This window comes from Lissotriton helveticus, chromosome 7 (genome assembly GCF_964261635.1).
Source record: "Lissotriton helveticus chromosome 7, aLisHel1.1, whole genome shotgun sequence".
NCBI lineage: Eukaryota > Metazoa > Chordata > Amphibia > Caudata > Salamandridae > Lissotriton > Lissotriton helveticus.
In genome coordinates, this window is record NC_136068.1 from 465,237,391 (window position 1) to 465,251,980 (window position 14,590).

General features: G+C 46.8%; 1 protein-coding gene across 2 annotated transcripts in view; it reads left to right on the top strand.

The window, feature by feature from the left end:
* The window catches only part of INO80E (INO80 complex subunit E), a 275,519-nt gene that overhangs the window by 54,320 nt on the left and 206,609 nt on the right, over positions 1-14,590 (top strand). For both annotated transcript variants that reach the window (XM_078652431.1, XM_078652432.1), the window contains exon 2: positions 8,854-8,936. In XM_078652431.1, the coding sequence (XP_078508557.1) occupies positions 8,856-8,936 (81 nt within the window). In that variant the 5' untranslated portion in view covers positions 8,854-8,855. The remainder of the gene's footprint in view (positions 1-8,853; positions 8,937-14,590) is intronic.

The following is a 14,590-nucleotide window of genomic DNA, read 5'->3' on the forward strand; positions in this document are numbered from 1 at the left end:
CAAAGTGAGCAAGGGACTCACGTCTGAGCATACCCTGCCACACTTATGGCGGCCAAAAGCGGTACAAAAGGGGGTGGTGATGGACGGAGCATCTGAACAGATCAAACACTCACAACCAGTCAAAAGGTCTGGATTTAATCCATCACCGTACTTTAGCCCACTCTGCCACCCCATTGGAGAAGAGGTCCTAGTGACGTTCTCCTTTCTCTTTAAGGCCGTCCTTTTCAGATTTACTTCCCCAACTTACTGCTGGCGTAAAAGGTTTCTTATTTTCTTTATGGGTCCAGATGGCCCCATAAAGAAGATAAGGAACTTTTTAAGTCAGCAGGAAGTCCGGGAGCCCAGTCTGAAAAAGACGGGGCTTACAGACAAAATACAATCTTGGAATTTTTAAGGCTCTCGATCCGCACTAGTCGAGATGGGCTAAATTTTACAGTGTGTGTTTGCTTTTCTGGTCCTCCCGCCCCTCCCCCCTCCAAACAGGCTGGACAGCTAAATCGCTGCATCACCAGCAGCCCGAAGCCCACTTTACACGTATGCAGAATTCCTGGATATACTCCAGCGTGGGAGTGAGAGGAGGAACCAAAGCAGCAGGGCAAAGGAGCAGCGCACAGGCCACCCTCCCATTCTCCACAAGACCTCGCAGCACCTCCAGACCCGGGACCTTTCAGTAGTCCTCCCCCCAGCCACCGTCACCCACCACTGCCGCCATGCTGTGCACCCCGCTGCTCCTCAGCCTGTCCGCCCTGCACGCGCTGGGAGACCCCGGGACCCTGGAGGACGTGGTCATATACAGCTACGACGTGCCCAAGGTCTGCCCTGCCCAAGGTCTGCCCAAGGGATGTGCAGATCGGGGACTTCATCCACTACCACTACACTACAACGGCACCTTCAAGGACGGCAAGAAGTTCGACTCCAGGTAGAAGCGCTCTATCCCGGGCGCACTGCGGGTTATAGGAGAGCGGTTTATGGGTGGCTGCAAAGCGCTTTATAGGCGGCTGCAAAGAGCTTTATAGACATGTAGGATATACGCGTTGGCGACCAGAGCAATTTATAGAAAAAGCAAACACCGCACAGATGCAAAGCGGACTCCCAAGTTTGCAAAGTTCTTTCAAAACGGATGAAAGCGGTTTCTAAAAATAAAAGCATATTTTAGAAAACCGCAGGCATGGGACTTATAAAAGTAAAGGAAGGCTTAATACAGGGAAAACTATGGGGTTATAGGAGGCAGATTTAGCGGTTTATAGGTGATCAATCATCTTAATGATAAAGCAGTGTATAAAAGTGCAAACTTGGTGTATGGCTGCCAAAACGGTATATAGAAGGGGGCCCTGCGGTTTGTCAAAAATAATAAAAAATACGTGGCAGCTAAATCAGCCCCTCAGTGCATGACAGCCGAAGTTGTTGATAAAGATAGACCCGCAGACATCGCATGTAAGGACAGACAGTGCGACCTATAAAAGAAAAGAACACTATTGGCTGCTCAAGCGATTTATAGATGAGGCGAGGAGCGTGGCACGGCACCCCTCAAACAAAATGGCACAGTGAGATATCCGACTGGTGCAAGATAAGGCCTTATGCAGGAATTCACGCGAGTTTTTGAAGAAAAAAATACGTTTCTGCATGGCTACGAAATCTGTTATAGGGGATGAACGTTAATGTGTCAACTTGTGCAGATGCAGACAGAGATGGTGTAAGGCCTGTCCAGGCTGTCAGGCCTACCTCTGAAACACTGATAAATGGTCCCCAGCTTTGTCTTCGGTTCTCATTTCGAAGTTGCTGTAACTTTTGACGGTCGATCTGCGATTTTTTTGCAAGGTTAATGTCACATTGGAATAGTTAGATCGGTCCCCATCCGTAAAGAGGTATATGCTCTAAATGTGATGTATACAATAAAGCGCTACACGTTGCCTGCAGCGCATGGGGGTTTGCACGCGTTCTGCGAGCTCTGTTCCGGCTGCACAGCAGTTTCCGGTTTAGATAGCCGAAGATCAGGGGATGAAAAACACAGAGTGGATGGGATTTACATCGGAAATGTTCGGCTGAATTAGTTGACGGATATCCTGAACTGAATCGGATGCCAAATATACCGGAAACGTTTGGCTTACTCCGGAGAAGTTCGCGCATTGGCTTCGTAGAATTCCTCTGGGTTGCTGTCTCTTTCCGACATATTGTCCGCAGGATGTAGGGAACCGACCGGGGAAGGGAAAGAACGCCGGCAGAGATGGGTGAGTGTTGATAGGGTATCAGGGGCCAAAGCCAGGGCCAGGGGACAAAGAGACGCCTGTAGGCATGGAGGAGTGCGGGGAGAAGCGGGAGGGGAAGATTGTAAACCCATGAAGCAAAATATCCCTTCAAAAATTCAAAAAAATGTTTGTGTATGGAGGGGACACGAGATGTATGAAGAGGGGTGTAGAGAGAGGGGCTCTTGGATTAGAGGTTTGGGTGAGACTAGTAGAGATACCTGAGAGTGGAGTAGTGATTCCTGAAAGAAGGGGCACGCGACACCCTTGGAGTTAGGGATACCAACCCAAGGGGCCTTTGCTGGTAGGATATGATTCTACAGTGTTTGAGACCATGGGCGGGGAGGGTAGAGATCGGCCAGGTTATAAGTGTGCCATGGGCGGCATCAGAGAGGCAGAGTGGGAAACTGTCAAGGGGCAATAGGAGAGGCCACCGAAGGTTCAGTGTGGGATATCATGTGGGAAGTGAGGCCATGGGTCGTGGTTGGTAGGTGGGAAATGGCATGAGGAACGTGAAAAGTATACCAGCTCTGGGTGAGATTACACGGGGATGTGGGTGAAGAAGGGATGGAAGGAGGCTGATGACCTGGATTGAGGAAACTGACCCCAAAGGGTGAGATCATGGTTAGAGGGGCCAACCTTTTTTGAGACCCTGAGGACCGGGAACATGATCAAAAGAGATACCCATGAAGATTTCTGTGCGTCAAAGGGGAAGATTTTGAGTTCAGATATCATTGGGAAAGTGTTACAATGCACGTTTCTTTATAGTTACCAGGCTGACTCCCCATTCTATGCAGATTACTTTTTAGGTCGAGCGACCTATCTCAATGCGCATGCGCATTGAGCGGGATCGAGATATATAGGGGCTTTTCGAGAGTTTACCTAACTCGCGATTCCACTGGCGATTTGATGCTGTGCCCGTGCGCTTTTAGGTCAATGCGCAGGCGCATTGACCTAAAATGCGCGTGCACATCATCAAATCGCCAGTCAATCACCAGCAGCACTCCTCCCACACCTTTGAAGTGAAGCTTAGCTTCACTTCAAAGGCCCCTGCTGCTTCACACCCTCATGCCGCTCCGCCCCCTCCCCTGCCCGCCGTGTCGCATTTCTCCTCCCTCCTCCCTCCTCCCCACAGCAATGCCCTCCGCCGGCCGTACTTTCACTTTGACGGCCGCAGGCCGTCTCTCGTGTTTCTCCTTGTTTTCTTTCGGTCCCATATCTCTCTGCACAAACAGGCTCGCTCTCTCTTTTCTCTCTCCCTGTCATATGCCACCTGGTCTCTATTTCCCATCCTTTTATCGCGCACATATCAGGGGTCTTCTGCTCGGTCCTTTCCTAATCACAAGCCTACTATTTATTTCTACTGCTTCGCAGTAGCCCTTAGGATTTGATTGCCTTTAAAGCCTTACACTTTTTTGTTCAGATCGGAGGTCAGAAGGGAGTTCATTGCTTATGCCCCTTCACTGAATCCCTCATCATATACGTAGTCTCTCTGGCCATTCAGTTCTCTGCACTTCCCTCTGCAGGGATCACCTCTCGAAGCCAATTCCAATTCCAAAAATTCTTTATTTCGGCCACAAGGGCCATAAAAGATGCAATAAAAACAAAACAGTACATACTTTTAAAACACAATATTTACAATAAGAAGTAGAAATGGCCTGGTAGGGCTGCATAGGTACAAAATACAGAATAATGTAAGTCAGGGGGACATTTTCTTCCTTATTATCCATGCTGCCATTAGAAATTTTGAGACCGCAAACACAATATGGCCCAGAGTATTAGTCTTCAAAACCCTGTAAGCCTGTGAGTACTTCCTAAAACCCAAGTTCCGACACAGGGGTGCTATCCAGCGCCTCCTCGGGCTCCGGTAAGCATGACAACAGAACATAATGTGCAGATCATCTTCGTCATGGGCTTTACAGCATGGACAGAGTTTGTCAGCCCCTGCAGACCATTTATAGGTAAAAACTTTGGTGGGTAGTGTACCAAACCTCCATTGCAGGAACAATTTCCTTGCCAAGAGAGGAAAGATAAAATCCATAAAAAGTTCAAATACGTAAGAATTTTTGGATTCTAAAAAACGTCCCGTCAAGGTGCCACTATCATGAGCATTAACCATGGCAGCAAGGTATTTGTTCTTGTACAGCTGAGCAAGGGTTTTTCGCGAAATCCTTTGGCACCCCTGAGCTGGGTTATCCCATAAGTCTGGCAGATTCAAGCTGAACAGTTCCGACTTGATAAATGCCAGCCAGGGAATTTTGCTGTTGGTATTCAGCCTCATGACGTGAGTGAGGTCCTGTCTATAGTGATGCAGTTCCTCGGTGGTCCAAATCCGATGCCAGAACTTCACAGGCTTGGACAGAAGATCCTCAGCAATAGAAGGAAGGCCCAGGTCGAGTCTTAAGGGGAGGAGTGGCGTACCTTGCGAAAGCGCAAGTAGGCGTCTGAGAAAACAATTTTCCACCCCTACCATAACCTTGCCTGCTTTGTGACCCCACAACTCACTGCCATAAGAGGCTGCTGCCTTCGCCTGTGACCTGTAAGTTTCCAGGGCCGGGCTTACAGGCTTAAAGGAGGACTTATTGGCCACCTTCAGGAGTGCGCCCGATAGCTGGGAGAGTTTCAGCCTAGATCTAGCTACCTGGGAGTCCCATGACAAGTTTTCTTGCAGTGATACCCCCAGATATATAAAGGTCGAGACCCTCTCAAGAGTGGTATCCCCCAGTGTAGGGTTGGGTCTGGTCTTGGTGGGGGGTTGAAGATCATGAACTTAGTTTTTCCCGTGTTCACCTCCAACCCATGCTGGCGACAGAAAATGCCAAACCCGTCCACTATCCTCTGTATCCCCATGGGGGATTTGGAAAGCAGGAGGGTGTCGTCGGCAAACATTATTGCCGGGACCCGCGTGCCTGCCAGGAGCGGGGCGTCATTGTCTTTAACAGCGTCAAGATGTTGAATGACGCTGTTGATGTACAGACAGAACAGGGTCGGGGCCAAGACACAACCCTGTCTGACGCCTCGGCAGACCGGGAATTTGCCAGAAAGCTTCCCATCCCTCCCACACCTTACTTGTGCAAAGTTGTTCTCATGCAACCTGATGATGATACTAAGAAGGTGGGGGGGTACTCCTAGGTTATTCAAAACCTCCCATAGCTTACCTCTAGGGACCAGGTCAAAGGCTGACCTCAGGTCCACGAAGACCATGTACAACCGTCCTCCATCCAGCGTGACCGTCTTCCAATATAGGAGAAGGAGGCGGAAGATTTGGTCCATGGTCGACGTGTTCTTCCTGAAGCCAGCCTGAAGGGGGCTCATGATGTCGTTGTCCTCCACCCAGTCTGTAAGATGGTTTAAAATGAGGCGCGCAAAGAGCTTTTGGGGGACATCAATTAGGCTAATGGGCCTGTAATTGGCGGGGAGCAGAGTGGATCCCTTCTTGTGGATCGGAACAATCTCTGCCCCCAGCCATGACCCGGGGATCGCCATACCTCCTAAGATGGCATTAAAAAGAATAAGAAGGTATGGGCCCCAGATGTCCGGGTGGTGCCTAAAGAGATCCCCTGGTAACCTATCCAGGCCAGGCGCCTTCCCCAATGGTAAATGTTCCAGGGCAACTTCCACTTCCCCCAAGGATAGTTCCATGCCAGAAACCTGGGAGCCCGGAGGGACTTGGAAAACTATGTCAGGGCAAGAGTCAGTGTCATGATAAAGTGCCCCGAAATAGGCCTCCCAAACCGCGGGAGCAATATTAGGTTCAATTGCTTTATTGAGCTCCCCTGTCCCATTATTTACAAGGGCCCAAAATTTCCGGGAATCCCTGGCTTTTAGGGCATCATGGAGATCCTGCCAGTGGTTCCAGTCCCACTCGGCCCTGGCGGTCGCCATCACTGATTTGTAGTATTTCCTGAGGTCACGTACCTTGGCCTTATTGGACCCCTCTTTAATTGCAGCAATAAGCTCAGATTTTGCTGCCCTGCAGGAGGAGGTATACCAGGTGGGAACATGAGTCTTTTTCTTTCGAGTAGGCAGCACCGGGTGGAAAACCTCAGCCAGATCCCTCACTAGGTCCTGGTGTATATTACCCAGTTTCTCATTAAATTCTGGGATCCTTGGCTCAACCAGAAGTGCGTCCACCTCCATGAACCTTGGGAGTGCCCGCTCATATAGATTGACAATTGCCTCTTCTGAGCTCACCAGCTTTCCCCACTTGACCCGGCGCCTATTTGTCGTGAGGCGCAATTCCCCCATGTCTTCCCGTCGCTCTACTAGGGATGCAGCCATCGAGGGCAAAGGGGACTGGATGTTTAGACAGAGGGCATTGTGGTCACTATCTGCCCTGCTTAACACCACAAAGTCAAGTACTTTTGGCCAGAGTGTAATGTCCACCATGATATAATCTAGCCTCGACTCATGGCCCCTTCTATTGAAGGTGCACACTGAGGGGGTATCGGAAGGAGTACGACCATTACAGGCCCTCAGTGCGCAGTTCAAGGTGAGGGACATGAGCTGAAGTGCTAGAGGGGACCAGGCTTTGGGGTGGGGAGAGGACGAGGGTGGCACCCCCCAATGATCATCCTCGGCCGTAAGGACACCATCCAATAACCCCCCCTGCATGGCCTTTCAAGCATAACCAAAAGACAACATCCTGCAAGCTTTGCTTTTATCCCAGTAGAGGTGTTTACAAGGCAAAATAGCCTCAGTAACACACAAGAACCTTTCAGTCTGTGTCGGACTATGGACGCAGACGTCACCAATCGGTTTTGAATATCGGTTACCTCACGTTCCGCGCAGCTCGGGCGGTGGCAAGGGCAGTGTACGAAGGGCTTTAGAGATAATGAAGTCAGCCAGATGTGTGAAGGCACCGTTGCCAGTCTATTCATATAGAAGTATCCAATGAGGAACGTGCAGGTCCACAGCCCCCACCCACCAGGTTTTTCTTTTTTGGCTTGGGGACACTACTGTATTAACCTTACAATAACGTTGGCCCCAGGACGAGAAAGGTCAGATATTGAACTCCAATCCTCCACACTCGGCGTTGCAGTAAGCATGGGACATTGATGCCAAGGGATGCTTCACAAGAACAAGCATTTGCAATGCAATAGGTCTCGCAGTTGTGAGAGTTTGAGCTATTGGCATTTTAAATGCCAGTGCCTTTTATTTATGTATTGGTTTTTAAAACATAAATAAAAGGCATTGTCATTTACAATGCCAATATCTTAAACTCTCGCAAATGCGAGACCTATTGCATTGCAAATGCTTGTTCTGTGTGTGTGTGGCTCTATGTGTGGGGGGGTGCTCTCTCTCTCTGTGTGTGTGTGTGTGTGTGTGTGTGTGTGTGGCTCTGTGTCTGTGTGGGGCTGTGTCTGTGTGTGGGTCTGTGTCTGTGGCTCTGTGACTGTCTGGGGCTCTGTGTGTGTGGGGGGGGCTCTGTGTATTTGTGGGCCTGTGTGTGTGTGTGTGGGGCTGTGTGTGTGTGGGTGTGGGTCTGTGTGTTTGTGTGTGGCATTTGCGAGAGATTAAGCTATTGGCATTGTAAATGGCAATGCCATTTATTTATCTGTTTTCAAAATCAACATATAAATAAAAATGTTGTCATTTACAATGCCAATAGCTCTAACTTTTGCAAAGGCGAGACCGTTGCATTGTAAATGCTTGTTTTGTTTGCTTGCAGTGTTGCCCCTAAAGGTTTTACACTGATCTCCCCATTTAAAAAAAAAACTATAGGGGATGGAGATTTTTTATTAGAGTCCCTTATGTTATTGGCCATGGCTTTGTTGTATCCTTGTCTCAAATTGAAATCCTGAGTTTGCATATTTAAGGAGTGGCTATTGAGGAAGGTTTGCAAGATTTGGAGCAAAAGTTATCACTTTGGTGGAAAATCTGCAAACCACAGTTGTAAAAATGATTGGTAGTCTGAAAGCAATGAGCCCAGTCATGAGTAAGAGCACTACTATGTTGTATGAACCTATTACAAAGAGGAACGTTTCTGTTGTCTTGCCTGTGAACTGATGTCTGCAGAAGAGACTACCCTGCTTGTTTCAAACACTCTGTAGACGCTGTGAGGTGTGCTTTGTATCCTAACCCTAGTTCAGGGCATCCAGGTGGAATTCTTTCTCCAAGGTCTTTCCTTCCAAAGTCCTACGCCATAATGAATTCCCAAGTGCCTTTTAATGGCCAATCTAGCATGGGAGATATTTGGCCCTTGTTTCATGCACAAACCATTGTTGTTCACATAAAGCTCGCGGGGTGGGATATCGAGGCTGGAGGTTACAAGTGTGGCAAGCCCAAGTTAATTTCAGTTGACAAAGAGGAGTGTGCGAGAACAATCTTTTTTCGTTTCAAAACATTAACTAGTCTAAGATGCGAATCTGTGTACTGGTTTTAAAGTGGGAGCAGGTTTTTTTTTAATTTGCTTAGGTGAATTCAGAGGAGATTTGCTTCAGGTGACAGTTGATTTACAGGGAGTTCATTTTGTTTTCAAATAGAATGGGCTACAGTGTTTGACCATGGAGATTAGTTCATCTCCATCCAGCGAACAAATTATTCATCCCATGTTTTTGAGGGCAAGGTGGAGTTTGCACATCTGATGTTTCTCTTTGTTCTTTTGCAGCAATGAACGGACAGTCAGATATCGATGTGGATTACAAGCGCAAGTATCGGAACCTCAAACGCAAGCTAAAATTTCTTATATATGTAAGTGTTGCTGTAGAGTGGAGAGGTTGCATATGTGATCTTGAGCTGCACTAATTTTATAGAGCTTTTTCCCCTCTACATGACGTGTGTTGAAGTAGCGGAAACTCCAGAGGGTAACTCAATGCTGCTTCTGCACCATTACATCCCTGGCAACACGTTTCCTGGTTTGAAACAACTTGAAGCCGCGTGAGGCCTCTGAAAATACCTATTCCTCGTACAAGGTGGCAGTAGTAGGGTCATTTGCCTATGCTAACAAAGAGAGGGTAAAAGCATAAGAAAATTGGTGCAGCAATACCCCTTATTTGACAATGTGGGGAAGGGGCTGGTGAGCAAGCTTGAGCTCTGAGTGTCTTTGACTGCCCAGTGTGATCCCGCACCTGACCCTAAGGTATCCTGCTGAACCTAAAATTTACAACATAAGTTGCCCTTGTGCCACATACCACTGTATACTAATCTGTGTCTCTTACCATAATAAAGTCCCTGCTGGCGCATGCCTTCTGTTAAAAAATTAAGGGTTTACCCCAATAACCTAGGCTGCACATATAGGAAACATACAAAGCAGGATACTGTGAGGATACATTTAAAAACAAAAGTACTTAAACCGCAATTAAACGACAAATTTTCACTTGGAATTAGATTTTAATCAATTACAAAGGTTTCTTATCTTACTTTTTTTTAGGTTTCGCCCTGGCCGTTGCACTGCGAAGCAGTGCTCCGCCCAAGGCGAAATCTAATGTTATCCCAGTAGTGGGGACTTGAAACCGCCCCTTCTTCCATTGGCTAGCTCCATAAATGGAGGCTAGCCATTGGAAGACATGGTTGTCCATCACTCTTTCCCGGTCAGAACGCGAATCGTGGGCGTTTCTGACTCTTTTTTTAAGTCCCGCCCCTTGTTGCCGTGTGTCCCGGGCCGCGCGGTGATTGGCTGCCGGCCCAGGACACCCCCGTGATGTCCTTCCCCGGGCCGCGCTGTGATTGGCTGCCGGCCCGGGACACCCCCGTGACGTCATTTCCCGGGCCGCGCTGTGATTGGCTGCCGGCCCGGGACCTGACTTGTTTTTAACTGGTATACAGACAAAGTTCGGTTATATGTTGCCGTTGCCACACACCCACACTCTGCACTGCCACATCGCGTGCATGGATATATGATCACTTGGAAGTGTGATAAATATTTTACACAATACACTCTGGTGCATTTTTACATTAGATCCGAATGAAAAATCATGACGTGTTCACCCACGTGCATGAGAGAGAGACCCTGCGAGTGAGTGTGAGAGAGAGAGCAAGTGAGCGAGAGAAGGAGAGGGGGGATATTGAAGAGCGAGGCGACAGAGCCAAGGAGAGAGAGAAGTGGGGGAGAAAAAGAGTTTGGTATGATGTTTGTATGTCCGTGTGTGTATTTGTCTGATAGTGTATATGCGTGCGCAATGTGAACTTGGTTAAGGTTCGCAGGCTTTTGTTTGTGAGCTACATGCGTTTGCGTGGTGTGTGTGTGCGTGTTTATGTGTGTGCGCACAAACGCATGTGTAGTGTGTTGTGTGTCTGCATGCGTGTATAAGCCCCTGCTGTGCTTGCGCTTGTTTGCTAAATTCACCTTCCTCACAATATATTGTGTTGCGTTTGAACCTAGGTAATCAGTATATTACCTATAAAAAGAAAAAGTGCATTTCAGTTGTCCCCTCTAGAAGATGCCTACTTTTTTTCTTAAATGGAAAGGCAGTCTGGGCTACACCAATGAAGTAAGGCTCCGCCACGCTCACTGGGTTTCTCCACCTAAGAAGTTTGTCCTTTACCATAAGGAAATACTGTGATACATAGTTTCGGATCGCACACATTCAACAAAAGTTATGTTTCATATAATAGTTGTTATGCATTGTCAAATTGTACTCTTTCACATGTGTAAGAGGTGGCAGAGGGGCTGTACATGTCAGATTCATAAAAATGCACCAAAAACTGTATTTTGCCCCTAGATTGACAGGCTGTCTCGAATTCGTGCGTGAGGCCTCGCTTCAGAGTCCCTTGTAAAACCGCGGGTTTGGACAGGCTGGGGACTGGTGAGTAAAGGCTGTAACGGGCCAGCACGTGCGGGATTTAGGGAACACCCAGACGGATCGTGAAATTTCATCAGATTATCTGACTAGTATCGAGCCAATAACGCACATTTAACAATTCGCGTAATGTGATAGGAAGGACATTTTTACAGGTAAGAACCTGAGCACTCAGAGTTGTTTATTATTGGTACCTGGTAATAAGCCTGACTTACTCGTGTGAATTTAAAGGTGTGTTTTCCTTTTCGTAAGAGTAAACCGCACATGTGCAGTACTTTTCTCCCCTTGGATTAGGTGAGACTGTACATTTATATGCACTGCTCACATACACTGGTTTCAGTAAACATTAAACACTAAACGGGACCTTTACGTCTGAATCACGTGTAAGATCTGCCCGTTGTGTTTTCTTTTATATTCTTGAAAACGTTTAAATCAGAATGTGCCTGTTTCGCATTAAAAACTAGACAAACCGCATTTCATTGGAAATAGGTTTATCGCTGCCTCGTATTTCTCATCCTTTCTGCTTTATAAGATTACACTTTTTATTATGACACTTATATTCTATAATGGTTCACATCGGAGAACTGCGTTTTCAGGAGTAACAGCCTCACTAACGCCTGATTGTCTAAGATCTTCACGGGTCAAAGGTCGAGGTTGCCCAGGGCATCTCTGGTGTGCAGCAGGAGTCAAGGCGAGATGGCCCGGTTCAAACCTTGGAAGCTGCAGGTACCCCCTGGCTTACTGCATAGGTGAACCTTGTGAAATAAACCACAGGCCCAGTGCCTCTGTGAACTATTATACAGGAATCCTAGTTTGTGCCTTGAAAGATCACGTGTGACAAAGGCTCTAAAATGTACATAGATGGGGAATTCAGCGCCCTGAGGTGGCCAGTGGGTCGAACCTAATAATGAACTAATGGGCCTAGGGGGTGTAAATTACAACTGACTCTTACGTTCATATGAACCGCCCTCTACTGATCACAGTATACTTGCTGTTCAGACTCTGTAGTCTTATCTAGATTTTTGAGACCCTGGCAACACATAATTTAGGCCCCCATGATTTGAGCAACTTTTAAAAATGTAATTACTCATTTTCTGCTAGTTCAAAACATGCATGGTGTTAAGTTAAAATTATACAATACATTTTCAGAGATTGGGTCACTTAAAATCAATTGCAACATGTCTTGGGTGGATCTCAAAACCCTTACAAGGATATGTCAGAGCATGAAATATAGATAAGAAGGGAGAGAGGTAGAAATAAAGGTGATGTGGAGAGAAAAAAAAATTCTCCATGACACTCCTTAGAGGATAGCGTCCTGGGCGGTTGCCCAGTTTACCATTGCCTAACAATGTCTCTGCCGTCTTTTGTACATTCAAACAGTAATTGAAACAATTAATTTCTGCTCAGAGGAAATGCATATTTGGCCGAATCCTCTGTTTGTTTCTAAAACAAAAGTATCTTGGGAGTTGACTTTTTTTATTATTATGTTACCTCCTCTAAACAAAAAAAAGTAGTTTGTTAGTACTAAAATAAGTGGGAGAAAAACATTCTGGCCGAGTTGTAACAATTGTTGAGTTGAATCATTTTTAGGTTTCGCCTCGCCGAAAGCTGCGCAGCAGACTTTCGCACAGAGCAAAATCTTATGTATTACACTGTGTGGCTTTTTTCTGCCTCTATGTTCCATTGGCTAGCTCCATAAATGGAGGCTAGCCATTGGAAGAGAGAGGCGTCCGTCATTCTGAGAGGCGATTCGTGGGCGTTCCCGGCGATTTTTTTCCCTCTCCGCCCCTCTGTTGCCGCAATTGCGGCGGTGGACGGTTGCTTTTTTTTTTTTTTCTGCAAGGCGTGTTTTTGTCATTCTGCCCAAGATGGCGCCGGGGCCCGTCGACTTCTCATTGCTCTGCGCGTTTCTGCATCTTCTTTCGTTTATTTTTTTTCATCGTCGTCCGTGGCTTCTTTCCGTCTTGTTTTTTTGTTGTCTTTGTTTTCCGTCTTTGCGTGGCTCGTTGTCGTGTCTGTTTTCCGTCTTTGCCTGGTGCGGTATCATTAGTCCTCCGTCTGGACCTACGTGTCCGGCCACACTTCTTTTCTTTTTAAGGTCTTGAGGGCTGTCGTTGAAAAGGACTCTTCCCCTGCAATGCAAAGGCGCGTGACTGCCCCGGCCCTTCGGGCCTTTCAGAAGTAGCATTGCCGCAGCAGCCAGACGCGTTGCTTGAGGCGCCCCAGACCTTAACAGGGTGGCTTCAGCATCACAGGAATGAAGAATCGAGAGAAATACACACTTCTCCATGAAGTACACCGATTCCTTTTTCGAAAGGTTTCAGGCACTTTAATATTCAGATAAAGTATGCTGGCAGCTCGGTTACTCCCAACGCGTTTCGGCTTTTCAGCCAAGCTTTGATCACAGGATTGTGGCTCTCAAATTTTGAACTGACCATGCCCTTTTTAAACAAATACCAAGCTCTTTCATTGGTCCATGGTCAGCTGGTCATGTCGGTATCTGGAGTATGCAAAGTACCCAATTAGAGTCATTTCTTTGCTAAACTGACAGCATATCATCATCAATCACAGTCCTAATACCAATGTTGCAGTTTAGATTTTCGTAAACAGTTCCAGTATGCATAATTGTATAAATTACTTCCATTGTAGTAAAGATGGGATGTACCCAAATGAAAGCGTAGGTGTAGCAAGGGATGTGAGAGTAATTTGCACATTCCTGCTTGCTGACTTCGGAAGAATTAAGGTGCAACAGTAGATGTAGAGCTATTGTGGCAAGTTCTCTGAATTTATAAAATAATGCGCATTGGACCCGTTTAACGAAAATATAAACTGCAGCATTTGTATAAGGACTGTGATTGGTGATGTGGGAGACATAATAGCTTTAATTGGAGAGTACCAGCACTTCTCTGAAACAAACAGGTACTCTGGTACAGGGTACCTGCACAGGACGAACTATGTCAGATAGTTGCGTGTGAAACATTACAAAATGTGTGGCAAGGTATGCAAGGATTGGCATGAAGTTTTTATTAAGGCTCTAAAACTGCATCCTGATTTCGTGGGTGCCAAACAGTCGCACCCAATCTATAAAATATATCATCACACAAAGAAAGGAGAAACCAATAATATAATTCGTTCTAATTGTTGTGAATCCCATGCGCCTGAACTTAAAAATGTCTCCGAGTGATATCTGAAAGCCCACCGGTGGCACGGTTTGTTCTGTGTGCTGTTTAATGACGTGCTGCGGAAACTACGTTTTATAAAGAGACATTCCTTTAGTGTTAATGCTCAGATAAGAAAGAGATTGGCTGCCGATTGTGCATGCACATGCCACAAGCAGTCTTTAATCTCGCTAATGGCCCAGCTAAGCAGCTTCTTTTTGCAGTTCTATAGAGCGCAAACTCGACCGGAAGGTATAGGAACGCTTTACATTAGCACCAGTTACATTGCACAAGAACACAAGCTTATATTAACACAGCTTTTAGGAGTCCTTTCCGAAGAAGACGCCCCACCTACACGTTAACCTGCGCGAGGAGTGTTCTTGATATTTTATGCAGGCTCCTGGTGGCTAGTGGTCTCGGGATGTCAGACAAAGTCACTGTCCCTTTA